Source organism: Gopherus flavomarginatus, chromosome 6 (genome assembly GCF_025201925.1).
Source record: "Gopherus flavomarginatus isolate rGopFla2 chromosome 6, rGopFla2.mat.asm, whole genome shotgun sequence".
In the NCBI taxonomy this organism is placed as follows: domain Eukaryota; kingdom Metazoa; phylum Chordata; order Testudines; family Testudinidae; genus Gopherus; species Gopherus flavomarginatus.
Genome location: NC_066622.1, coordinates 25,139,949 through 25,165,441, shown reverse-complemented (window position 1 = coordinate 25,165,441; position 25,493 = coordinate 25,139,949). Strand labels below are relative to the sequence as shown.

General features: G+C 43.2%; 1 protein-coding gene across 21 annotated transcripts in view; it reads left to right on the top strand.

The window, feature by feature from the left end:
• The window catches only part of SLMAP (sarcolemma associated protein), a 200,351-nt gene that overhangs the window by 61,573 nt on the left and 113,285 nt on the right, over positions 1-25,493 (top strand). For 11 of the 21 annotated variants that reach the window (XM_050958433.1, XM_050958444.1, XM_050958438.1 and 8 more), the window contains one exon: positions 21,936-22,089. In XM_050958433.1, the coding sequence (XP_050814390.1) occupies positions 21,936-22,089 (154 nt within the window). The remainder of the gene's footprint in view (positions 1-21,935; positions 22,090-25,493) is intronic. The other 10 variants (XM_050958442.1, XM_050958455.1, XM_050958435.1 and 7 more) reach the window with 1 other exon arrangement.

Here is a 25,493-nt window from a genome sequence, read left to right as displayed (position 1 = left end):
GAATACAAGCTGTCAGGAACACTATCCCTGATGATGCCACAGCACAACTGGCTGCTGAGCTCTGTGCCTTTATACTTACACACAACTATTTCAAATTTGATGACAATATATATCTCCAGATCAGTGGCACTGCTATGGGCACCCGCATGGCCCCACAATATGCCAATATCTTTATGGCCGACCTGGAACAACGCTTCCTCAGCTCTCGTCCACTCACGCCCCTTCTCTACCTACGCTACATTGATGACATCTTCATCATCTGGACCCACGGGAAGGAGACTCTGGAAAAATTCCACCACGATTTCAACAGCTTCCACCCCACCATCAACCTCAGCCTGGACCAATCTACACGGGAGGTCCACTTTCTTGACACCACGGTGCAAATAAGTGATGGTCACATAAACACCACCCTATATCGAAAACCTACCGACCGCTATGCCTACCTTCATGCCTCCAGCTTCCATCCCGGGCACATCACACGATCCATTGTCTACAGCCAAGCACTGAGGTACAACCGCATCTGCTCTAACCCCTCAGACAGAGACCAACACCTACAAAATCTCCACCAAGCATTCTCAAAACTACAATACCCGCATGAGGAAATAAGGAAACAGATCAACAGAGCCAGACGTGTACCCAGAAGCCTCCTACTGCAAGACAAACCCAAGAAAGAAACCAACAGGACTCCACTGGCCATCACATACAGCCCCCAGCTAAAACCTCTCCAACGCATCATCAAGGATCTACAACCCATCCTGGACAATGATCCCACACTTTCACAGGCCTTGGGTGGCAGGCCAGTCCTTGCCCACAGACAACCTGCCAACCTGAAACATATTCTCACCAGTAACTGCACACCGCACCATAATAACTCTAGCTCAGGAACCAATCCATGCAACAAACCTCGATGTCAACTCTGCCCACATATCTACACCAGCGACACCATCACAGGACCTCACCAGATCAGCCACACCATCACTGGTTCTTTCACCTGCACATCCACCAATGTAATATATGCCATCATATGCCAGCAATGCCCCTCTGCTATGTACATCGGCCAAACTGGACAGTCTCTACGATAAATGGACACAAATCAGACATTAGGAATGGTAATATACAAAAACCTGTAGGAGAGCACTTCAACCTCCCTGGCCACGCTATAGCAGACCTTAAGGTGGCCATCCTGCAGCAAAAAAACTTCAGGACCAGACTTCAAAGAGAAACTGCTGAGCTTCAGTTCATCTGCAAATTTGACACCATCAGCTCAGGATTGAACAAAGACTGTGAATGGCTTGCCAACTACAGAACCAGTTTCTCCTCTCTTGGTTTTCACACCTCAACTGCTAGAACAGGGCCTCATCCTCCCTGATTGAACTGACCTCGTTATCTCTAGCTTGCTTGCTAGCATATATATACCTGCCCCTGGAAATTTCCACTACATGCGTCTGAGGAAGTGGGTATTCACCCATGAAAGCTCATGCTCCAAAATGTCTGTTAGTCTATAAGGTGCCACAGGATTCTTTTCTGCTTTTACAGATCCAGACTAACATGGCTACCCCTCTGATACTTGAGCATCTTGCTAGGAGCTCAGGTTAAGCTAATTATCTGCCATACCTCCCCAAGTCTTTTTCACAAGCACTGCTTTCCAGGATAGTCTCCCATCCTATAAGGATGACCTGCATTCTTTGTTTTTGGTATATGACTTTGCATTTGGTTATATTAAAATTCATATGGTTTGCCTGGACCCAGCTTACCAAGTGATCCAGACAGCTGTCAGTGATCTCTTCTTTATTTTCCATGTCCCTAGTCTCTGTCATCTGCATACTTTATCAATAATGTCTCTTTCTTCCTGGTCATTGATAAAAATAATGAATAGTTATTAGGCTAGAACTTACCATGATGTAATCTCTAGTGATGTAATTTTGCTCTCTTGAATAAAATGAAATTCTCGTAAGAAGTGCAAAATCTTATAATGGTATAACAGTTATATTTTAACATTGTGTGAGAATTTGCCTTTGGAAGCATAAAGCAAAGTCTAATGTGCCTTCTGAGAAGTGACCTAGAACTTTTAAGTTTGAAGTTGTCAAGGCTGATTCCTCACTCTGGCACTTTGAGTGCAGAGGGTGGGGGCCCGCAAGAATTCTAAAAATTTAATACTGACCACTCCAGGCTTGTATTAAACTCCCCAAGGTTACAGCTTTTCTCTGACCTAGATTTCCAGAAAGCCATTGACAAGATCCCTCACCAAAGGCTCTTATGTAAATGAAGTTGTCATGGGATAAGAGGGAAGATCCTTTCATGGATTGAGAACTGGTTAAAAGACAGGGAACAAAGGTAGGAATAAATGGTAAATTTTCAGAATGGAGAGGGGTAACTAGTGGTGTTCCCCAAGGGTCAGTCCTAGGATCAATTCTATTCAACTTATTCATAAATGATCTGGAGAAAGGGGTAAACAGTCAGTGGCAAAGGTTGCAGATGATACTAAACTGCTCAAGATAGTTAAGACCAAAGCAGACTGCAAAGAACTTCAAAAAGTTCTCACAAAACTAAGTGACTGGGCACCAAAATGGCAAATGAAATTTAATGTGGATAAATGTAAAGTAATGCACATTGGAAAAAATAACCCCAACTGTACCTACAATATGATGGGGGCTAATTTAGCTACAACTAATCAGGAAAGATCTTGGTGTCATCGTGGATAGTTCTCTGAAGATGTCCACGCAGTGCGCAGAGGCAGTCAAAAAAGCAAACAAGATGTTAAGAACCATTTAAAAAGAGAGAGAGGATAAAATGGATGTTCTTCTTCGAGTGATTGCTCATATCCATTCCAGTTAGGTGTGCGCGTGCCGCGTGCACGTTCATCAGAAGACTTTTTTACCGTAGCAACACTCGGTGGGTTGGCTGGGCGCCCCCTGGAGTGGTGCCGCTATGGCACCGGATATGTACCCCAGCCGACCCAGCCACCCTTCAGTTCCTTCTTACTGCCCGTGTCGGTCATTGGAACAGTGGAGTGCAGCTTAGCTGACCTCCACTCCCCTAGCTACTCGTAGTTTCTCGTTCGTTATCGTGTATACAGTTGTAATTCTTATATATATTATATTTATTTATATATAAGAATTTTATATATATATATATAGTTATAGTTATAGTTATACGTTTCTTCCTGATAGCATAGTTAGTTTAGTAATAGTTAGCGGGGTTCGGGGAGTAGCCACTTCCCCGCACCCGGTGCTGGAGCCCATGCCCGGCTCACTGGATTTCAAACTGTGCTCGGCCTGCTACAGGCCGATGCCGACAGGAGATCCGCACAACTCCTGTTTGAAGTGCCTTGGAGAATCGCACTTGACAGCTAAGTGCCTCATTTGCAAGGCTTTCAAGCCGCAAACAAAAAAGGAGCGGGACATCAGGCTTAAACAGCTCCTCATGGAGGCGGCTTTCACCCCTCCACCTTCGGCACCGAGCCTGGTCAGTCGGTGAGCAGAAGCACCTCCGCGGCACCAAACCGCACTGGTACGCCCAAAGACTCTCGGCACCGGACGTCGCTGGTGCCAAAGTCAGCTCCTTGACATCCCTTCTCCCCGAGGTTGAGGAAGGCCAAGACTCCTGCTGCTTCGGCACCGCCCGCACCGCAGCCAGAGAGTATGCCTAGGTTGGATCGCCCAGCGCCGACACCCGCTGCGACACCGACTAAATCGGCACCGTCGATTCTGGTCCCACAAGGGCTGTCAAGTCCGGCGCCTGTTAGCTCCCCGGAGTGTGCTGCAGTAGAGCTCACCATGCCATCCACCCCAGATGCGTTCTCCGCGGTGAGGGACCTGATTGCCTTGACAGACTCGACACTGCCTCTACCCCCAGCACCGCCGGTGAGGATAATACAATCCATAGGCAAGCCGACCTTGATTAGACCACACTCTGTCAGCGCAGCGGACCGGCACCGCTCACGATCGCAGTCCCGCAGACGTGCCAGGTCCAGACGACGCTCCTACTCTCTACGCCGCTCGCAGTCGTGGCACCGTTCTTCTACATGGCACTGGTCAGACTCGCGGCACCGGTTGGACTCTCGTTCACCGGCTCACTACCCGCGGCACTGCTCCAGTTCTTGGCACTGCTCCAGGCACCGTGCCTCCCGAAGCCATTCACGACGCCGGGATTCGAGATCTCAGTCGACCTCCTGGCACCGATCTGGTTGCAGGTCCCGCTCTTGATCCCTGTACCGATATACGTCCCGGCACCGTCCCCGATACATAGGGGAGTGAGGTCCATTGGGACATCTGCACAAGGCTTCTCCACTCCTCCATGGCCATCCAGACATACGTCGGTGTCCTCCCACGCGGACAGCTACTATGGCCAAGACCGCGATTCTGATGTGCCCCCCGGAGTGTTTCAAGAAGCCTGATTTCAGGACCCAGGACCTCACCAGTAGTCCTTTTGGACACCTTCGGCGTACCGCTAGGCCCAAGGTGCTCTGCTAGTTCCGGCCCACTCCGCTTCATCAGAGCACCGAGCACCAGAGGCCACAGTTAGCCGTCCTCCTCCACCCGGGACGGAGGAGTCATTAGTTCACCCACCCGGTTCCCTGGTGCCGCTGGAGCAGGAACCGGCACATGAGCAAGAGGCCATACAGGACCCGCTTGTCCCTGGCATCTCATTCTTTTCCTCTCCAGATGAGGCAGTGGCAGGGACTTCCTCCTCGGGGCCGCCTCCAATAGACCTAAGAGCCCATCAGAACCTCCGCAGGAGAGTAGCGCTAAACATGAACCTCCATGTGGAGAAGGTCCCGGAGGTCGACGACCCTGTACTGAGCATCCTGTCATCAGATACCCCCACTAGGGTGGTTTTGCCCTTTTTATCAGGACCATCCAGGCCACTGCAGACAACTTATGGCAGTCCCCAGCCTCCATCCCACTTACGGCAAAGGGAGTCGAGCGTAAATATATGGTACCCTCTCAGGGGTACGAGTATCTATATGTCCACCCTCCTCGCTAGTTGTCCAATTGGTTAACGAGAGGGAGCGCCATGGCCAACAGGCGCCAGCCCCAAAGTCAAAGGAGGCTAGGCGAATGGACCTACTTGGCCGCAAGGTGTATTCGGCAGGCGCCCTGCAGCTCCGGGTGGCAAATCAGCAGGCTCTACTAAGCCGTTATAGCTACAATACCTGGGCAGAGGTGGGTAGATTTACAGAACTACTCCCCCTGGACTCCCACCAGGAATTCACTGCATTTCTAGAGGAAGGGAAAAAGGTGGCCAGAACCTCCCTCCAGGCTTCTCTAGATGCGGCCGACTCAGCAGCCAGAACTCTGGCCTCCGGTATCACCATGAGACGCATCTCATGGCTACAGGTTTCCAACCTCCCGCCTGAGTTACAATATACCATCCAGGACTTACCCTTTGATGGTAAGGGTCTGTTCTTGGAGAAGACTGACCCCAGGCTACAAAGCTTGAAAGACAACAGGGTCATCATGCGTTCCTTGGGCCTGCATACACCTGTGACCCAACGCAGACCTTTCCGTCCCCAGACTCACCGCCCGTACTTTGTGCCCAGACACAGGCAAGACTTTAGCAGACGGTGCGGGTGGAGTGGCCGTAGACGCCAGTCCGGACCCCAAAGGGGCCAAAACCATGGGCCCTCAAAACCACCAGCGGGTCTGCCTTTTGAAGGTACGCCCGAGGACAGCATACCAGGTTCAGGACAGGATCCTTTTCCTCCCTTCTCCAACCGCCTCTCCTACTTCCTCCTGGCATGGTCCCAATTGACCTCAGACCTCTGGGTCCTATGCATGGTGAAACAAGGAAACCACCTCCAATTGTTTCATCCCCACCTTCCAACCCAGTCCCTCTTCAGGGACCCCTCTCACGGGCAGTTCCTCCTACAAGAGGTGCAGACGCTCCTCACTATAGGAGCAATAGAGGAGGTTCCACAAGACAAAAAGGGCAAAGGATTTTACTACCATTACTTTCTGATCCCCAAGTCGAAAGGTGACCTCAGGCCCATCCTAGACCTTCGAGGCCTCAACAAGTTCATGATAAAATTGAAGTTCCACATGGTCTCCCTGGAGACCATTATCCTGTCCTTGGAGACTGGTATGCTGCACTCAATATGAAGGACACATACTTTCACATCGCCATTTTTCCTCCACACAGGAGGTATCTTCGCTTTGTAGCCAACCACCAGCACTTCCAATTTATGGTCTTCCCTTTTGGCCTTTCCACGGCCCCAAGGGTGTTTGCAAAGTGTATGGCCGTAGTCGCCGTACACCTCCGCCAATGTCGGATACACGTATTCCCATATCTGGATGACTGGCTCATCAGAGGGACCTCCGAGACACAGGTCAGGCAGCATGTAGGCATTGTCAGGGACCTATTCACAAGCTTAGGCCTGATGCTCAATACGGAGAAATCCACACTGGTCCCCACACAAAGGCTAGACTTTATAGGAGCTACCCTGGACTCCAACCTAGCCAAGGCCTACCTACCCCAGCCGTGATTCCAGGCAATGGCAACGATCATTCGAGGTCTGCAGAACTTCCCGATGACCTCAGCTCACACCTGTCTCGGTCTCCTGGGTCACATGGCTGCCTGTACTTATGTGACCAAATATGCCAGGCTCCGCCTCCGACCCCTCCAAACGTGGCTCAGTTCGGTCTACCTCCGGGCAGGGACCAAATAGACACAATAGTCACCATTCTACCAAGCACCCTACGCTCCCTCGACTGGTGGCTAACCCCCTCCCTGGTATGTGCAGCGTTACCGTTCCATCTACCACAACCCTCACTGTCCCTGACGACGGACGTGTCATCTCTCGGATGGGGGGCTCACCTCGGACACCGTCGTACCCAGGGCCTTTGGTCATCGCAGGAGCTGACGCTTCACATAAATGTCCGAGAGCTGAGAGCGGTCCGTCTGACGTGCCAGACATTCCAGCAGCATCTACACAGCCGTTGAGTCTCAGTGTTTACAGACAACACAACGGCCATGTATTACATCAACAAACAGGGAGGGACTCGATCTTCCCCCCTCTGTCAGGAGACCATCTGACTCTGGGACTTCTGCATAGCACACTCGATAGACCTGGTAGCGTCTTTTCTCCCAGGGGTTCGGAACACTCTAGCGGATCAGCTGAGCAGATCCTTCCTCTGTCACGAATGGTCGATAAGACCAGATGTTATTCATTCGGTCTTCCAGAAGTGGGGCTTTCCCCACATAGACCTGTTCACCTCTCGCACAAACAGGAAATGCCAAGCGTTCTGCTCCTTCCAGGGTCTTTCACCGGGATCAATCTTGGACGCATTCCTCATGTCGTGGAAGCACCGGCTGCTCTATGCCTTCCCACTGTTCCCGCTGGTTCACAAGATCCTGATAAAACTCCACAGGGACAGAGCGCACCTAATCATGATCACGCCAGCGTGGCCCAGACAGCACTGGTACACGACACTGCTCAACCTGTCCATAGCCAGCCCAATTACCCTGCCTCTCCACCCGGACCTCATAACGCAGACCACGACAATCTTCACCACCCGGACCTGCAGGCCCTTCACCTCACGGCGTGGCTCCTGCATGGCTAAACAGATCGGAGTTACTCTGCTCCGCTCCGGTACAACATATACTCCTGAGTAGCAGAGAGCCTTCCACTCGGTCAACATATCTGGCCAAGTGGAAACGTTTCTCCTGCTGGTGTGAAATGCAGAATACTGCTCCCTCTCAGGTCTCGATCCCCACTATCTTGGACTACCTCTGGTCCCTTAAGCAGCAGGGCCTGGTGATATCTTCTCTGAGGGTGCACTTGGCGGCCATCTCCACATTCCATCCAGGAGAGGGTGGCCACTCTGTGGTGTCCCACCCTGTAGTTACTAGATTTCTCAAGGGCTTGGAGCGCCTCTACCCCCAAGTACGCCGCCCTGTCCCTACCTGGGACCTCAACCTAGTCCTAAACAGGCTTGTGCTTCCACCATTCGAGCCGTTGGCAACTTGCTCGCTACTATACCTGTCCTGGAAGACAGTTTTTCTAGTAGCCATCACATTGGCCAGACGGGTCTCTGAACTTCGAGCGCTTACGGTGGACCCACCACATACTGTCTTTCACAAGGACAAGGTACAGTTGCGACCACATCCGGCGTTCCTCTGCAAGGAACATCTTCCTTCCGGTCTTCTTCCTGAAGCCTCACTCATCTCGATGGGAACAGCAGCTACACTCCTTAGATGTCCGTAGGGCGCTCGCTTTTTATATCGATCGGACGAAGCCCTTCTGAAAATCCCCCCAGCTCTTCATTGCAGTGGCTGACCGGATGAAAGGCCTACCTGTCTCCTCCCAGAGGATCTCCTCTTGGGTGATGGCGTGCATACGCACATGCTATGACCTGGCTTATGTTCCCTCGGGCCATCTCACTGCACATTCTACCAGAGCTCAGGCTTCATCAGCCGCCTTCCTGGCCCATGTACCAATCCAGGAGATATGTCACGCAGCTACCTGGTCCTCCGTCCACACCTCTGCTTTGCACTATGCTCTGGTCCAACAGTCTAGAGATGATGCAGCCTTCGGCTCAGCGGTTTTGCACTCTGCCACATCTCACTCCGACCCCTCCGCCTAGGTAAGGCTTGGGAATCACCTAACTGGAATGGATATGAGCAATCACTTGAAGAAGAAAAGACGGTTACTCACCTTTGTAACTGTTGTTCTTCAAGATGTGTTGCTCATATCCATTCCAAACCTACCCTCCTTCCCCATTGTCGGAGTAGCCAGCAAGAAGGAACTGAAGGGTGAGTGGGTCAGCTGGGGTATATATCTGGTGCCATCGCGGCGGCAGTCCAGGGGGTGCGCAGCTAACCCACCGAGTGTTGCTAGGGTAAAAAAGTCTTCCGATGAACGTGCTCGCGGTGCGCGCACACCTAACTGGAATGGATATGAGCAACACATCTCGAAGAACAGCAGTTACAAAGGTGAGTAACTGTCTTATATCTTATCGCCCTTATAAATCCATGGTATGTCCACATCTTGAATACTGTATACAGATTTGGTCTCCTCATCTCAGAAAAGATATACTGCCATTAGAAAAAGTTCAGAAAAGGGCAACTAAAATGATTAGGGGTTTGGAACGGGTCCCGTATGAGGAGAGATTAAAGAGGCTAGGACTTTTCAGCTTGGAAAAGAGGAGACTAAGGGGGGATATGATAAAGGTATATAAAATCATGAGCGGTGTGGAGAAAGTGAATAAGGAAAAGTTATTTACTTGTTCCCATAATATAAGACCTAGGGGCCACCAAATGAAATTAATGGGCAGATTTAAAACAAATAATAATAATTTCTTCACACAGCGCACAGTCAACCTGTGGAACTCCTTACCTGAGGAGGTTGTGAAGGCTAGGATTATAACAAGGATTAAAAGAGAACTAGATAAGTTCATGGAGGTTAAGTCTATTAATGGCTATTAGCCAGGATGGGTAAGGAAAGGTGTCCCTAGCCTCTGTCTGTCAGAGGGTGGAGATGGATGGCAGGAGAGAGATCACTTGATCTTTATCTGTTAGGTTCACTCCCTCTGGGGCACCTGGCATTGGCCACTGTCGGTAGACAGGATACCAGGCTGGGTGGACCTTTGGTCTGACCCAGTAGGCCTGTTCTTATGACCTTGGATGGGTAGATGCTGCCACCACCCAAGTGCAAAAACCCTTGGAAAATCCAGGAAGGTGCACTTGGGAATTCCTTCCTGTGAGGTACCGTCAAGCCGTTTCACCCCCCGCCATCCAGGGAAGAGCTGAGAAAGAAAACAAAGGAAATCAGCTGTTGCTACCAGTTTATTAAACAAGGTGTGCACAAACCTCTTAGGACACAAAATCCAATCCTGTTCTTAAAAAAGGTAAATTTTATTTAAAGGCAAAAAAAAAAAAATTATATATATACACATTGAAAAACTCAGGCTATTGCTAGATTTAAAAAACCCACTTAAAAATTAAGCATCAAGAATAACCCCCTTGGCAGGGAGAGGGATAGCTCAATGGTTTGAGCATTGGCCTACTAAACCCAGGGTTGTGAGTTCAGTCTTTAAGGGGGGCACTTAGGGATCTGGGGCAAAATCAGTACTTGATCCTGCTAGTGAAGGCAGGGGGCTAGACTTGATGATCTTTCAGTGTCCCTTCCAGTTCTTTAAGATAATCATTTGGGGTTAGCACAGAGGAGTACACAAGCCATAAAGAAATAAACCAATCGCGTCTTCCTAGACATTTCCTGATCTACTTACATATCTGGGGGTTTCAAGTGAGTAGTTTCTGGGTATAATTCGGATGATTTTTCGTACCTGACCCCAAGCTTCTTACAGCATAGTTCCAGCCTTATCTCTGCTTCTCCCCTGAGAACAACAGAGACAGACAAAGTGGAAGTTTTTTCCCAATCTTAAAAAGTTCTAGCCTTTCCATTGGCTCTTTAGGTGCCCACTCCCTTCCTTTTACCTATGCAGGGAGACTTTTTAACCCTTTACAGGTAAAGCAGGGAGAGAACAACTACTAAGAGGGATTTTATAGCTAACTGGGTGGGTGGGTGTCCATAAAAGGAAGGCACCCTCTCCTCTCATTTATCACAAAAGTAATGAAAAATAAATTGAGACAAAGGGATGGCCTTGAGGTTAAAACACTAGGCTGGAATTTAGAGCATTTGGAGTAATTCCTAGCCCTGCTACAGATTTTCTCGTCTGGCTTTGGACAAATGATTGAATCTCCTTGTGCCTCAGATTCCTGTCTGTAAAACTGAGATACTTCCTTTCTCCCAACTTTTTGTCTTTTTCTATTTAAATTGTACGCCATTTGGAAGCCTCTTTCTGTGTGTATGTGTACAATGCTTAGCTCAGTGGGCCCTCTATCCCAACTGGGGACTTGAGGTACTATTGTAATATAAATGTGTGTTGCTCTCTGTGTTGCTATGGACTTTGCCTTTTATAATGGTATAATTTATTTTTAGTTAAAGCAATTTTCTGATATTTAAACGTTCTTTAGCTTTAAGTCTAAGATCAGTTTAAATTACTCTTATCCAAGAGAGTTTTATACAATTAGTACCACTTCTAATTTGGAGCTTTTTCTGTTATCCTCTTCCTGGGTGGAATTACATCACTTCTTCTGAGGCTGTTAATCAACTTCCATAACCTGTTTTGTTTTCTTTGTGGTTTGTTTAGAAAGGGAGAAGTTAGAATGTTAAGCAACAAACTTTAAGAATACACTATAAAGAAAAGGAATTGAATTTGAAATTAATACTTGTATTGACTCTGCCCAGCATTTGTAGCAAAAGGTTAATTTCCCAAAATTCTTATGTGAACCACAATGACAAAATTAAGGAAGGAGAGATGTTTAAAAAGTAGTAATTAGTAACTATGGTGACATATGTCTTATTGCAGCAAGTCAGTCAGCTATATATAAACTAAAGTACTTGTAAATTAGAACTCCTCCTCTAGATCTGGCTGTCTTCAAAAATATGCCTTTTACATCAAAATTAGTGACATTGATGTTAAAAGAAGTCTATTTTTGTAAAGTGTTCTCATATTTTCTGGTAAAATGTTTTATCTTTTTGGAGGGGAGGGTGAAGTATCACACGAAACTGTTCCTTTTAATATCTGGTCGCTATTTGCAATTTAATGGCCCTACCTGAATGATGCAATGGATACCTGAATTTTTTGGAAATTTTACTTTCTGAACTTCTGTTTATATTCAGCACTTTAGTTTTTCCAGAGAAGAGTGGTGCCAGGTTGTCCCAGCAGAGGAGCTTGGGCTGAAGTTGGAGCAGGGGGCAGGAGGAAGAGCTGGGGCTAGAGAGGGAATGATGACAGAGCTAGGGTCGGGGCAGAGCTGTGGCTGGGTGGCACTCCCTGCCCCCATCCCCGCAGCGTGCCCCCCAAATGTTCCTCCATGCCCCCTCAGGGGGCGCATCCCACAGTTTGGGGACCACTGATACTGAAAGATTATTTTTCCTCTATAAGAGGAACAACATTATTGTTTAGCATGCTATTGGGGAGAGGAAGACAGCCTCAGGCCACATTTTTCTCAGTGTCTCTTTAATTTTCTTACTGGATTGACAGTGATCTTATGTGCTGCCTTAATGCAATTCCAGGTGTTTGGGAATCATTCTTCCACAGTTTGGTTGCCATTTTCTGATTCTGCTGATTTTGCCGGTTGGATAAAGTTTACATAACCCAGCTTAAAGAATGAGGAGTCCTTGTGGCACCTTAGAGACTAACAAATTAATTTGGGCATAAGCTTTCATGGGCTAGAACCCACTGCATCGGTTGCATGCAGTGGAAAATATAGTAGGAAGATAGATATACATAGAGAACATGAAAAAATGGGTGTTGCCATACCAGCTATAAAAAGACTAATCAATTAAGGTGGGCTATTATCAGCAGGAGGAAAAAACCTTTTGGCCATTTATCATTACTGATTATCACTACAAAAGTTTGTCCCATTTTCCACACATTATGGAGAAATATAAAAACTATAAACAGCTGTTACACAAAAATATTGGCCTGTATACTAAGAGGTTAATAGTTTATGACCACTCAGATATTCTTCTCAAATGTTTCAAGCTTAAGCATTACTTCTTTGTGTTTTGTAGCAGCAGCAGTTGGGTTCTTGATTTAAGAGGATAGGGCTGATTTGCACAGGATGGTTTACGTTTTCCCTATGCAGTAGCTGCAAAGCAAGCAGTCTTATTTGACTTGCTCTTGTAAGTTTTAATGCAGTCTCCAAATGAGAAACATGTTAGATCTTTGGAGTAACCTTGTCATTTTCTAAGTTTGGAGAGATGGACAATGAATTCTGCACACACTTCAGTAGAGTTGGGTTCTGTGCTAACTCTTTATAGAGCAGCATGTGAGGGAGGCTGAGTTGTGGCTCCTAGGGCCAGTGGTAACAACGGGTGTGCGAGGTTGCAGTTCCTTTTTAATCCGTTAGCTATAAAATCAGCCACTGAGCTGTTCTTTGCTCTGCCTGGAAATTAGGGAGTTGATTTTTGTGCCCACCCAAACCCACTTTACTTTGGTGTTCTGTAACAAGTGTTGTGTAAATCTGACACACAGAAATCAATTGAGAAAAACCTAATACCATTTAGATTAATCCTCCAAAGAGAATAGCTTTATTGTATACCAGCTGTCTCAAATCATAAGCTGAGGAAAACTGTCCTACAACAAGAGAAAGGAAACAAACATTGCCTTTCAATAGCCAGGTACAGAGATTCTAACAGAATGTCAACCGACAGCAAAGTTCAGATCATCAGATGAGCAAAATGCTTTCTTATATCTCGGGAACGTTCTCTTCACTCTGGATTTTTGCTAGCTTACAAAGTGTTTTGACTGGCAGAAATTTCTTGATTGGACGTTAGTTTAATCACTTGAGAAATGAATTCAAGACTTAAAGTTGGGAATTCTGCTTCCTTTAATTCATTCATTACAAACTTCAGGGTCCTGTGCTCTGTTCTAGTAAGCACTTCTGCAAAGTTGAAGAAACTCAAAATCTGTGGAAATAACAGGAAATCTTTTAGTAACATTCCAAGTTGGCAGAAGTATGGTTAAGGTATTCCTGGGGGAATTCTGCACCACTGGATGCACCACTGCATGTGTGCAGAATTCATGGTCTCCCTCCACCCCCCAGTTTTTTCTATGGATTCTGCTGGTGAAGCGCTGTAGTTACATCTTTTGCCCCACCAGGGGCTGCTGTGGCACTAGAAGAGAGGGCAGCCAGCAAAGAGGCTGTGTTCCTCACAGTGGGGCCAGGTGAAGAGGCACAGGATGGACAGAGCAAGGCATACAGCGATGCTGGGAGGTCACAGATTGAGGTTCAGAAAAGCTAGTGGGGGTGACAGCATTGAGCCAGAAGCTGAATGGGAGTGGGGCTGCAGGGACACAGGGATGGGAGAAGGAGGCTGCACAGATACAAGAGGGACGGGGGCAGATGTGCCTTACTGAATGGGAGGGATAGGGGTCATCCAGGATCTTCATGGTGGAGACTCAACTCCCTAACAATCCACAACCTCCACCCCCCAAAAATGTGTTCCATACTTCTCCCACCCACACCCAACAACCCTCCAGGTTCACTTCCATGCTCCTTCCCTCTCCCTCAGCTTCTCCCATTACCCCCCGAATCCCCCCAGGACTTTGCACTGCTTTTGAGGAGTGCGAGAAATAGTAATTCCTTTAAACTACGGTACAGAAATCTGAGAGTCCTGTATTAATATCTTAGTAAGGAATCTATTTGTGTATGTTTAAAAAAAAATCCTTAATCTTTTTTTTGTTTGTATTGTTATAGACATATTTGCTGACAGGTATTTTTAAATAAATTACCAAAATAATTGATACTGGCATGATTATATTGTGTTATTTTGACAAAAGTTTGACAGAATTTTGCAGAAGTTTAAAATACTGGTACAGAATTCCACCAGGAGTATTAAAGGCTCCTTTTCCTCAGAAGTATGCTTGAAGTCTCCTTGATTCATCATGTATGCCAAGCTTTTGCTAAGCAAACCAGTTAACATCTGCATTATTGGTTACCAAAAAAGTGTTTTCAGCTTAGTTCTTGGAAAGAAGGTTTGTTTTTAAATGTACAGTTCCTTCACTCAACATTTTTAGAGGTAATAGTATAAGCCTCTGATCATTTTCAGCATTAGACCTATACAGTATTAAGGCTTCTCTTAATTCCTTGCTAGACTTCTAGAAAAGTACCAGCTTATACAATGACTTAAATCCAGAAAAAGTTTCCACAGGTTAAGATAATTTTTCAATTGTACAACCACAACCCCGCACCCACCCCCAACCACACACACACATAAGGGACTGTGTGTGTTTTAGGTAGTTTGTCTCCATCAACTCGAGGACACAGTCCTGAGCAGGCTCTTGTTAGAATAAAGGTGTCCTTGGAGGCTTAAGGGCAAAATTGATTTGTCCCATGCTTCAGTGTGCAGCTTTCCTTGCAACCTATATGAGGTACCAACAGCTTTAAGGCACTTGGTCCTACTTGCAACAAACTATGCGTTCTCAGTCTTCCAGCATGATGACTCCAGGAAGAGTCAAACCCCATTCTGGTGCGAGGGGAATTCTGCTGCTCATGTCCAGTTCACGTCCTACAGTGGTAGAAGTTCTGTGGGAAAGCTTAGACTCGAAAGATGTACACTGTGTGGGATACTCCCTTTTGGGAATATCAATAAGTAGGGAGCCCTACAAGGGATACCGTCTCAAGGGAATCAGCTTTCCAGAAGCATGAGAGGGCTGAGGAGCCCCAGAGCAGACTGCCTATCAGTCAAAACTCTGTAGATCTACTTCAGAAAGGCTCCATGCTTATACAAGAGGAAAGGGAGGATAAGATAGAGGCAGGGCCATCCCTAGGGTGGTGTAGGCCCCGGGGCGGTGAAAGCTGGTGAAAACCCTAGATTCAGTTATACTGGAATGAAAGAGCTTTTGCTGGTATAGTTTATATCGCTTGCCAAACCAGAATAAACTATACCAGGTGGGCAACCTCTGGCACGCGGCTCGCTAGGGTAAGCACCATGGCTGGCTGGGCCAGTTTCTTCACCTGCTGCGTTGGCAGGTTCGACCAACCGCAGCTCTCACTGGCCGCAATTCACTGTCCCAGGCCAATGGGGGCTGCAGGAAGCAGTGCGGGCAAGGGATGTTGTCATAAACAGATAGCTAAGGGTTAATGTCTCTTTCACCTGAAGCACCTGACCAGAGGACCAATCAGGAAACCGGATTTTTTCAACTCTGGGTGGAGGGAAGTTTGTGTCTGAGTCTTTTGTCTGTCTGCCTGCTTTCTCTGAGCTTTGGAGAAGCAGTTTCTACTTTCTAGTCTTCTGTTTCTAAGTGTAAGGACAAAGAGATCAGATAGTAAGTTATATGGTTTCTTTTCTTTGGTATTTGCATGAATATAAGTGCTGGAGTGCTTTGATTTGTATTCTTTTGGAATAAGGCTGTTTATTCAATATTCTTTTAAGCAATTGACCCTGTATTGTATCATCTTAAAACAGAGAGACCATTTGTATGTATTTTTCTTTCTTTTTTTTATATAAAGCTTTCTTTTTAGACCTGTTGGAGTTTTTCTTTACTTCAGGGAAATTGAGTCTGTACTCACCAGGGAATTGGTGGGAGGAAGAAATCAGGGGAGATCTGTGTGTTGGATTTGCTAGCCTGATTTTGCATTCCCTCTGGGGGAATAGGAAAGTACTTTTTGTTTCCAGGATTGGGAACAGAGAGGGGGAGTCACTCTGTTTGGATTCACAGGGCTTGTGTCTGTGTATCTCTCCAGGAGCACTTGGAGGGGGGAAGGGAAAAAGGATTATTTCCCTCTGTTTTTGAGACTCAAGGGATTTGGGTCTTGGGGTCCCCAGGGAAGGTTTTTCAGGGGGACCAGAGTGCCCCAAAACACTCTAATTTTTTGGGTGGTGGCAGCAGGTACCAGGTCCAAGCTGGTAACTAAGCTTGGAGGTTTTCATGCTAACCCCCATATTTTGGACGCTAAGGTCCAAATCTGGGACTAAGGTTATGACAGATGTGCTGGCCGCGGCTTCTTGCCACCCCCATTGGCCTGGGATGGCGAACTGTGGCCAGTGGGAACCGTGATGGGCTGAACCTGCCAATGCGGCAGGTAAACAAACTGGCCCAGCCTGCCAGGGTGCTTACCCTGGCAAGCCGCGTGCCAGAGTTTGCCGACCTCGAACTATACCAACAAAAACACTCATATGCCAATATAAATTGTCTGTGCTAGGAGGGTTTTGCTGACATGACATTTTTCATTTTAAAACTATCTAGCCCTGGTGGTTGTGCAGAAAACCTTCTAAATGTGAAACCAAGTGTAAAGCAAAGCACTGTTTTGTTTCTGTCTACTAACTCTGGAAAATTAGTGTGTGAATTTGTCTTTTCCTGTCCTCTCTGCTAACCTCACTGGGATGTTAACTCTAAAACCTAATGATATTTGTAATATCAGCATTAACTATTCAATTTCTGATCATTTTAGTGGATAGAACAAGAAGGGGACCAAGAGTTACTGAATGGAAGGAAATGCAGGGGGAACACAGAAACAGACAGGAGGAAGGAGAATAAAAGGGCAGAAATGAAAGTGGTCCTAAAGATAAGCATATTTTTCCATAGAGAATTGTCTTGCTATATGAAGGTAATATTCTACCTTTGATATTTGTGAGAACTTCCTGTTGACATCTGTAGGAGTTCTGCTGTGGATTGAGGTTAGGTTACATACCCAAAACTCTGACCTACTGATCATAATTAAGAATAGAATTGTAACCTCCACAGAATGTTTGACATTTCTGATGTATGAGTAGATTATTCCATGATAGAGAATTGTGGGGATTTTTGCATTTCTGAAGCTTCTGATGCTGGCCGTTTTTTGAGGAAGGGTACTGGGTTATATTGAACAGTGTTATCGTCTGTTAAATCCATTAGTATGCTCCTAAAAGGTCTTGAAGTTAAGTCAGGAGGTGACATACTTTAGAAATCTTACTTTCAGGCAAGAGGTAACAGACATGCATCTCCCTTTCTGGCTAGTTTTCTGTATTGTATGCTTCACACTGTAGGCCTATTTACCTACAGTTGAGAAACTGCAAAATTTGCAAGAAAGGCAATCTACAAAATGTAACAAACAGCACAGGGTGTCCTGCTTATTAATAAAGACAAAGGGTGAGATTAGTATTTTTAGAGAGTGCAAAGAAACCTACTGAATCCTCCACGATAGAGGGCAAGCTGACTGTATGCCAGTCTCATGAAAGGAGGATCACAGCCAGGCTGATTGCGAAGTGCTGCAAGGATTTTGAGTGAGCATTACACTACGAGACATGAGAGTAACCTGTCAGTTAAGTCTGGACTCTAGAATGCATGCTATCGTTATGTTTTGTGTATAATCATTTGCTTCCAATACTTGATTTCACTATAAACATATCTAAGTGCTGTGTATTAAGCGGAGTGGTGATCTGAGCTGAGACTGGTAATCTGGGGTGTATTCTTTCTTTGGGAGCAGCAAATCTGTGAATATTGCGAGTATCCAGTGGATTAGGGGCTGCATGGTCTAGGGAGATGCTTAGAGGTCTCAAAGGTTGGAGTGTGCCTATCATTAACCTGTTAAGTAACAGTGGCTCCGAGGAGAATGCTTGTTACCTGTGGCTTATGGCATGGGGGAACACAGCAGGCACAGATAAGGCTTCCTCACACTAAGGAAATGTGGTAGGGAGGCACCTTACAACCCTGGGTGCCCCGAGGAAACATTACAATAGCTAGTGGGGTTTCAGAAAAAAGTCTCCCTTTACTGCTTTATTATGTTAAGGGTTTGTTATCTCTAATACTCTAGAGCTAGAGATTTAAAAAAAAATTGAAGTTTCAATAAAACATCACCTTTTTTTTCCCCCCAATCAGTTTTACTCTGGAAGTGAGGGGAATAGGGACTTTCATTATGTTGTACCTAGAGTAGGTTGCTCATAGGAGTTTAGCATGGAATTCCATTAAATTGTCAAACTTTTTAATGGAACATTTAAACTTACTGGGAACTACAAAAATCAGTATTTATGGAACCCTTGTCTTTTTTTAGTTTGTATGTGAAGAATTATGCAAAAGTAATATTTCAGATATCCTTAGCAATTGTGTATGGAAGATTTGTTAGTTTAGATTCTTGAAGTGCACTATCTGCAGTCTTATAAATGCTATATTACTTTAGGGTGTTAATTCTTTCCTTAGAAGTCAAGTATTAAAATGTTAATGAAATGTTCCTCTGCTTTAATACTCTTAGGATTTCATTAATTTCTGTCTTTCGTCCCCAGTAAGCTAATAAAACATCTTGAGAGAGATTCTGTAGGCAACTAGAACAGAGGTGATAGAAAGTAGTCCTGAAAGCAAGAGACTTCATACAAAATTTCTGTGGTCTGCCAGAGTATGGAAGAAGTCTCACCTGAACTTTAAGGCTGATCAGTGCTTTCTTTTAAAAGAAAAAAATGGCTTGCAGAAAAAAACCCAACTTTGATAAGGTTTCATGTTTGAACATCAGATGACTGAGTGGGGTGAAAAGAGGTTGGATATGAGCAGGAAGAGAAGCAACAGTTAGAAACATGCATTTTCCTCCAGAAGATATAAGCTCACTCACCATCCTAACTTGGAGAAGAGAGAAGTATCTAGTCTCTCCCATCATAGACTCTGGGATGGGCAGAGACCAAATTTCCTTTCCTTCCCGCCCTACCAGTCAAGAAAAGAACCTCTAGAAACTTCTCCAATAACGTATGTTATTATGTATATGCATATTAGATGCAGTACTCTGTCTCCTAGCAAATTGCTGCTGTCCATTGAACTAGAACCGTGATTCTCAACCAGGGGTTTGTGGAGGTCTTCCAGGAGGTGCATCAACTCATCTAGCTATTTGCTTGGTTTTACAACAGGCTATATAAAAAGCACTAGTGAAGTCAGCACAAACTAAAATTTCATACAGTGACTTGTTTATACTGCTCTATATATACACTGAAACGTAAGTACAATATTTATATTTCAATTGATTTATTTTATAATTGTATGGTAAAAATGAGAAAGTTAGCCATTTTTCAATAATAGTGTGCTGTGATACTTTTGTCTTTTTACGTCTGGTTTTGTAAGCAAGTAGTTTTTAAATGAGGTGAAAATTAGGGGTATGCAAGACAAATCAGACTCCTTAAAGGGGTATAGTAGTCTGGAAAAGTTGAGAGCCGCTGACCTAGAACACAGTGAAACTTTGTTTACCTTGACTTGTTTTGTGTTTAAAAAAAAATCTACCATTCTTTTGTTTAAGTTGCAAAACTAGTGGATGACTGGGAAGGCGAAAAATGTAATATCTAAACTTTACTAAGCAATTAAATCATTTCTCATGTAATATTACTGGGAAAAACAAATTTAAATTAGTTTGACTCCTACTCTCACGTGTTTAAAAAGTGAAGGACTGTATGCAAGAAACACGATAAATGGCAATGTGTTGAGTTTGGGTGTGTGTAAAGTCTGGTTTTATTTAACATCTTTATAAATTATGTGCAAGAGAGAAACTAAGCACCACATGTAACTTTATTTGCTGCTAATACATAAATGAGAGGAGTTACCAACACCTATGAGGACATTTAAAGAGGAAAAAAAAAGGTGGGGAGCGGGGCTTGAGAATTGAGACATGGGCAGGAAATAATATAATTCAGCCTGGGAAAAGGTTTTAGTTTTTTGAATCTCATCTGAGGTAGCAGATAATAAATTGGATACCAACTTCTCAATGTGTGTGTACATGGGAGGAGGGAAGAGTGGGGGCATGGCAGCACAGTTTTGAACTACATATATAGACCTCACCATCTGACCCAGGAATGTCATAGTTCTTTCTATGGCACAAGAGGAAGCCATTGGGAATACTGTGTACTGTTTGTGTGTGTGTCTGTACTCCAGATTGGTGTGTTAAAGACGGAATTGAGAGAGACAGTAAAAGTGATGGAGGGATTGAACTGTTAAGGAAAGATCATTTGAATAGTATAAAAATACACTGGAGAAAAACACTTAAATTTATTACTATATAAAGAATAAGCTAAAGCTGGCTGACTGGACTACATTATTTACTAAAAGTCTTAAAGAGAACATGACCAAGGAGGACTTTGTATCTCTAATTCTGTACATTTAGTTTGTGCATCTGCACTTCAGCTTCAGTTTGATGAGAATAGATACAACTGATTGATTATCCTTTTTACTAGTTGCACAGAACACATAAATGATTTTTATTGCCTCTGAGTTTTAATGAGGTTTTCAGTTTAAGAAATTCAAGAACCTTTAATTTTTTAAAATAAAAATAGGTATGAAATGAAAACTAGACATTTTTTATTTGAAGGGACACCAATTTGAAAATTGCATTTCCACTTGAAAACATCTTCTTGTAACACCTAAGGTTACTATAAATGTAAATATTGGAGAATTTTTTTAATTGTACATCTGAGAACACTTTGTCATCATTCTCATGTACAGCTCTGTAAGATTTAAAATAGATTTAAAAAAAATTAAATTTAAAGGATTATTTCATTATAAATAAGATTTTTATGTGGTAAGTTTTTTCTTCCCATTTTATAGTCTTAAATTTAGTTTGTTTTGTACTTGTTTCTTCAGTTTTCTAATTGTTAATAGATTTTAGATATTACATAGAATTTTTTTCTCTTCTGAGATTTCGTACTTAGACTTTATATTTATGCTGAAATAGACAAATAAAGGGGCCTTAGTAACATGCTTAGCATGAGAACAAAAAATGAAAAAATGTTTTCTCTAGGCTGTACTCAACATTTGAAGTTATTTGTAGATGTACTTCTAAGTCATTTATGTGATTTTGAAAATCCCACCCTTAGATGCCTAAATATGGCCATAGGCGCCTATTTTTATGTCAGTATTTTTTTTAAATATTTGAGAGGGGTTGAGAGCTGGTCTTCTGCAGAAGTATCTCCATTCTGCATTTGGACTTGCTTCTCTCACCTTCTTGGCCTCATATCTGTTTCCTGAGTCTTCATTTTTTTCCAGGCTTTTCTTTTTACCATCACTGCCCTGTTGTACAACATGGCTAATTTGTATCATAGAAACAGATTTCTTGAGGGTGTGCCTACCACTTTAAGGGTTAGATGTGTTAACTAACATGATTGTGAATTTTAGAATAGACTCTGCAAAAATGCTTTTTGCTGGTCATGCTTAACTGTTTAAACACAACTAGCAACAATTGTTTGTGTAGCAGTTATGCTTGAATTTACAGTAGGGTTCATTAACAGATATTAGTGTGTGTTAAAACACAACTAAAATTCAAGTATAGACATAAAATTCAAGTATAGATGCATTTCTTATTCCTAGCTTGTGTATTAACTTGACAGTCTGTAGCAGAATGGAATTTGTCTGTAGCTTCCATTTAATCAAACTTTCTTCTTGCAGATAACTTATTGCAGTGTAATTTTTTCTTTACAGTTCTATCTTCAAGACACTAAGAGTAGTAATGGTACCTTCATAAACAGTCAGAGATTGAGTAGAGGATCTGAGGAAAGCCCACCATGTGAGATTCTGTCTGGTGACATCATCCAGTTTGGTGTAGATGTGACAGAGAACACGCGGAAAGGTAAGGGTACGGATCACCTTTTTTTCATTTCTATTTTTAACTTCAATTGTCAAGTATACTTATTGGGAAAATTGTATTACACAGAAAACTTCAATGGGAAAAACAAACAAATAGAAAAGTTTTAAATGGGCTGTGGTATTGTAGGTACGGAAATCTAGGGGTTCCTTTGTGTTTTTTACCAATATTTTTACTCTCCAGATAGGAGAATCCCACACTATTTTCAAACAATAGGATGATGCTGCTGCAGATGGTAGTTTGCATCAAATATTTCTTGATGGCATGGTCAGCAGTAGTTTGATCTTGCTGACTGACTCTTCTTTCCGCCCCCTGCTGCTATTGCTACTGGGAGCACTCTGAAATTGAGAGGGAATAAGATAAAAAGATGATGGAAAGCTAGAGATATGCTGCTGCTAATTTAGTGACTGTTAAATGAAGAAGAAATGCTTCATCCTCCAGCTTGAACTTGTGCTCTCCTTCAAGCATGCACACTCAGGAAAGCCCTGTATTAAGATAAAAGATGCGTCTCTCTGCATTAATTGATAGACTTGATGTCCCTAGCCCCTTTCTTCTGCATTTATGTACAGTTCAGCTTATTTTTCTAATAGTGATTGTAATTTCTTGTTCTTTGTTAGGCTTACTCTAGGCATGAGCTTGTAATAGGCTTATAATATGTATATCCTCATGAAATTTCTTAAGAAAAAGAGTGCCCATTAGGTGACTTACACATCAGAATTCTGGCCATTCTTGGAAAGAATGCTGCATGAATTACTTATTCAGCAACACAAAGTTTGGCAAGAAAAATCAAGTGCCTCAATGGAAGCATAAAGTTCGTCTCTACTGCTGTACCAAAATTCTTCACTTTCTTTATAAAGATGATATTCAAAATCCTTATTAGGAAGAAGAGAATATTAAGATAAATTGATATTTGAGGGAAAATACTGGATTAACTGCAGATGAGATAGTATCCTACTCAGTACTATCCCAGAATAGCAGAAATTTTAAAGGGCATAAGGTGAATTGGATGAGATGATGAATTCATGCTGCTGGTTAGTGTTTTTTTGTTCTTTTCCCCCTATATATTTGTCTGTGTGTGGCTCTAGCCTCGCAGTTTATATTGGACACTAAAATATTATAAAAAATGTAATAGGGAATTAAGGAATATGTTGTCAAGTAATTGGGAAGTAATTCAGCAAGGCATTGGAAAGGTCTTATAGTATTGTAAGTTACCTTCAGAATAGAGTGAGAGTAAAAGTCATCCAAATGAACTCTGCTTTTTACTTCCATCCCACATATTCCTACTATATATATCCCCTGAGTTTCTTTCTGAACTAAACATATTGTTATTTTTTTTGGTACTAAAAGAAAAAAAGTAGAATGAAGTTTAAGCACCATTTTGATGATTTGAAGAATTTTATCTGCCCAACTTGAAATTTTATCAAGTGTCCTTCAGTCTTCTGCAGACTTGATTTTGATGAGGAGCCAGTGTTGTGGGTAAAAAATGAAGCAACATTTATGCATTGCAGACTTAGCTGGGAATTATTTTAAAATGCCATTAGATCTACAATCAGTAAATGCCATATATAATGCATTCCAGGAATATGTAGAATGCACTGTACCATAGAGTACACTCCACCGTAAATAAACTCAGGAATGTTATACTTTTGACAAAAATTGCTACTTACACTAAAAGATCAGGTGCTAAAGTTTGGAGTATCTGGGTCCAATCAAAAGGCCACTTGAGCTAGTTGAAGAGAGCACTTTGAACTTTCATGTTGTGAAAAGAAAGGTGAGTCTCAATTACTTGTGTCAATATCTACAATTAAGACAAATTATGTAAAATCTTCTGGAGAATGCAGCTAAGGAAATGCGTTCCAAGTATGGAAAGAGTAAGTATTTTCATAGTTTTAAATTCTTCCTTCAAAATACCACAGTATCTTATACTATATTGCAGTCCAGTCACTCACTAATTTCATTTTGGTAAACCTAAGCTGTTCCAAAGATGGGTTGTTTGAAGGAAGTTTATTTAAAAGCTTCTTATGTACTGGTTGCATGCATAATTTTAAAAATAAGTTCATGTAACCCACACATTCTTGTATTCATTTACAATGACCAGTATATGAGGGGAGAAATTGACATTCAGAACAGATGCCTGTCATTCATTTGTTTAACTTGCCGTTTAAAATCCAGGCTGAAAATTTAACCCTATCTTAAGCCTTAAGGAATATATTTAAGTCAAGTGACAAGTACATACATAACTTGTTGATTTACAACTGAATCTAAGTGTTTATGCTAACGTTTCAAAAGGAACACTGTCACTTAAATTTTTTGAAATCGACATATTAAAAAAAAATTTTTATATTGTACCCTTTATATAATATGCTCTGAATTTTTTTTATTTTTTAAAATGCAATAATTTTTTTGCTGATATTCATGCTACTTTCCAGTAAGGAGGAGACTGGGTTAGCCAATGATATCACAAAATTTGCTACCTGCCTCCATTCATTGGCTTGGAGAGTGAAGAAGGGTAGGGTTCCCCTGCTGCCTTCCCATTTCCTGTTCATCCCTAACTTTATGCAGAAGTCCAAAATAAGGAGACTCTGAAGATAGAAACCCCACCCATTGCACTGCTGTTACTAATGAACACCCCCATGCAGTTCCTGGGGAAGAACTTACACATTAGCTCCCTTCAGAGCATGAATGAGAGTGACATCATCATGCCAGTGCACATGATAGGAACTACAGCTGAACAGCAGCATAATGAGCTAGAATCCCTGATATAGGCCAGAGATGAGTTCTTCCAAACTTTTTTTTTCCTTATTAACCTGACGAGCAAAGTTACGCTCTTCATTACGTTATTGATGAGCACCTAGGCCTATTCACTTTTTTCCTACTTAGGGTGAGCAACAGAGTAAACATGCACTATCAATATTTCTCTGCATGTTGCTTTGTTTAGTGATGGCTTGCTTTCTGTTATAGCAGTTATTTACATTCCCAGTAAATGTCAAAATATTGCATCCATGTACTCTGTGTACCTGATAAATTGAATTATATTATAGTGGTTCTGAGAAATAATCTGGAAGTGATCCATTAATTCTCTGTTGCTCATATTTACATGTTTAACAAAGTAACCATTTCTTAAAGGGACACACTCAATTTGAAATCGAGTCAATACTAATTTCCATTTTAAAGATGGGGATTAACTATTCATAGCATAACTGTATTTATGAAAGGGAGCAATGGATATTTCATGTTGTTTGGTCCTGACTGGTTATGAAACCTAGTCAATTAAAAATAAGTTTAAAGTAGCTTTACATCTGCCTCAGAATCTTCCTGCCATTTTTAAAATTGTATTTTTCTATTATAAAAAAATCTTTTTTTTTCTCATATTGCTATGTTGATGGCCCCACATA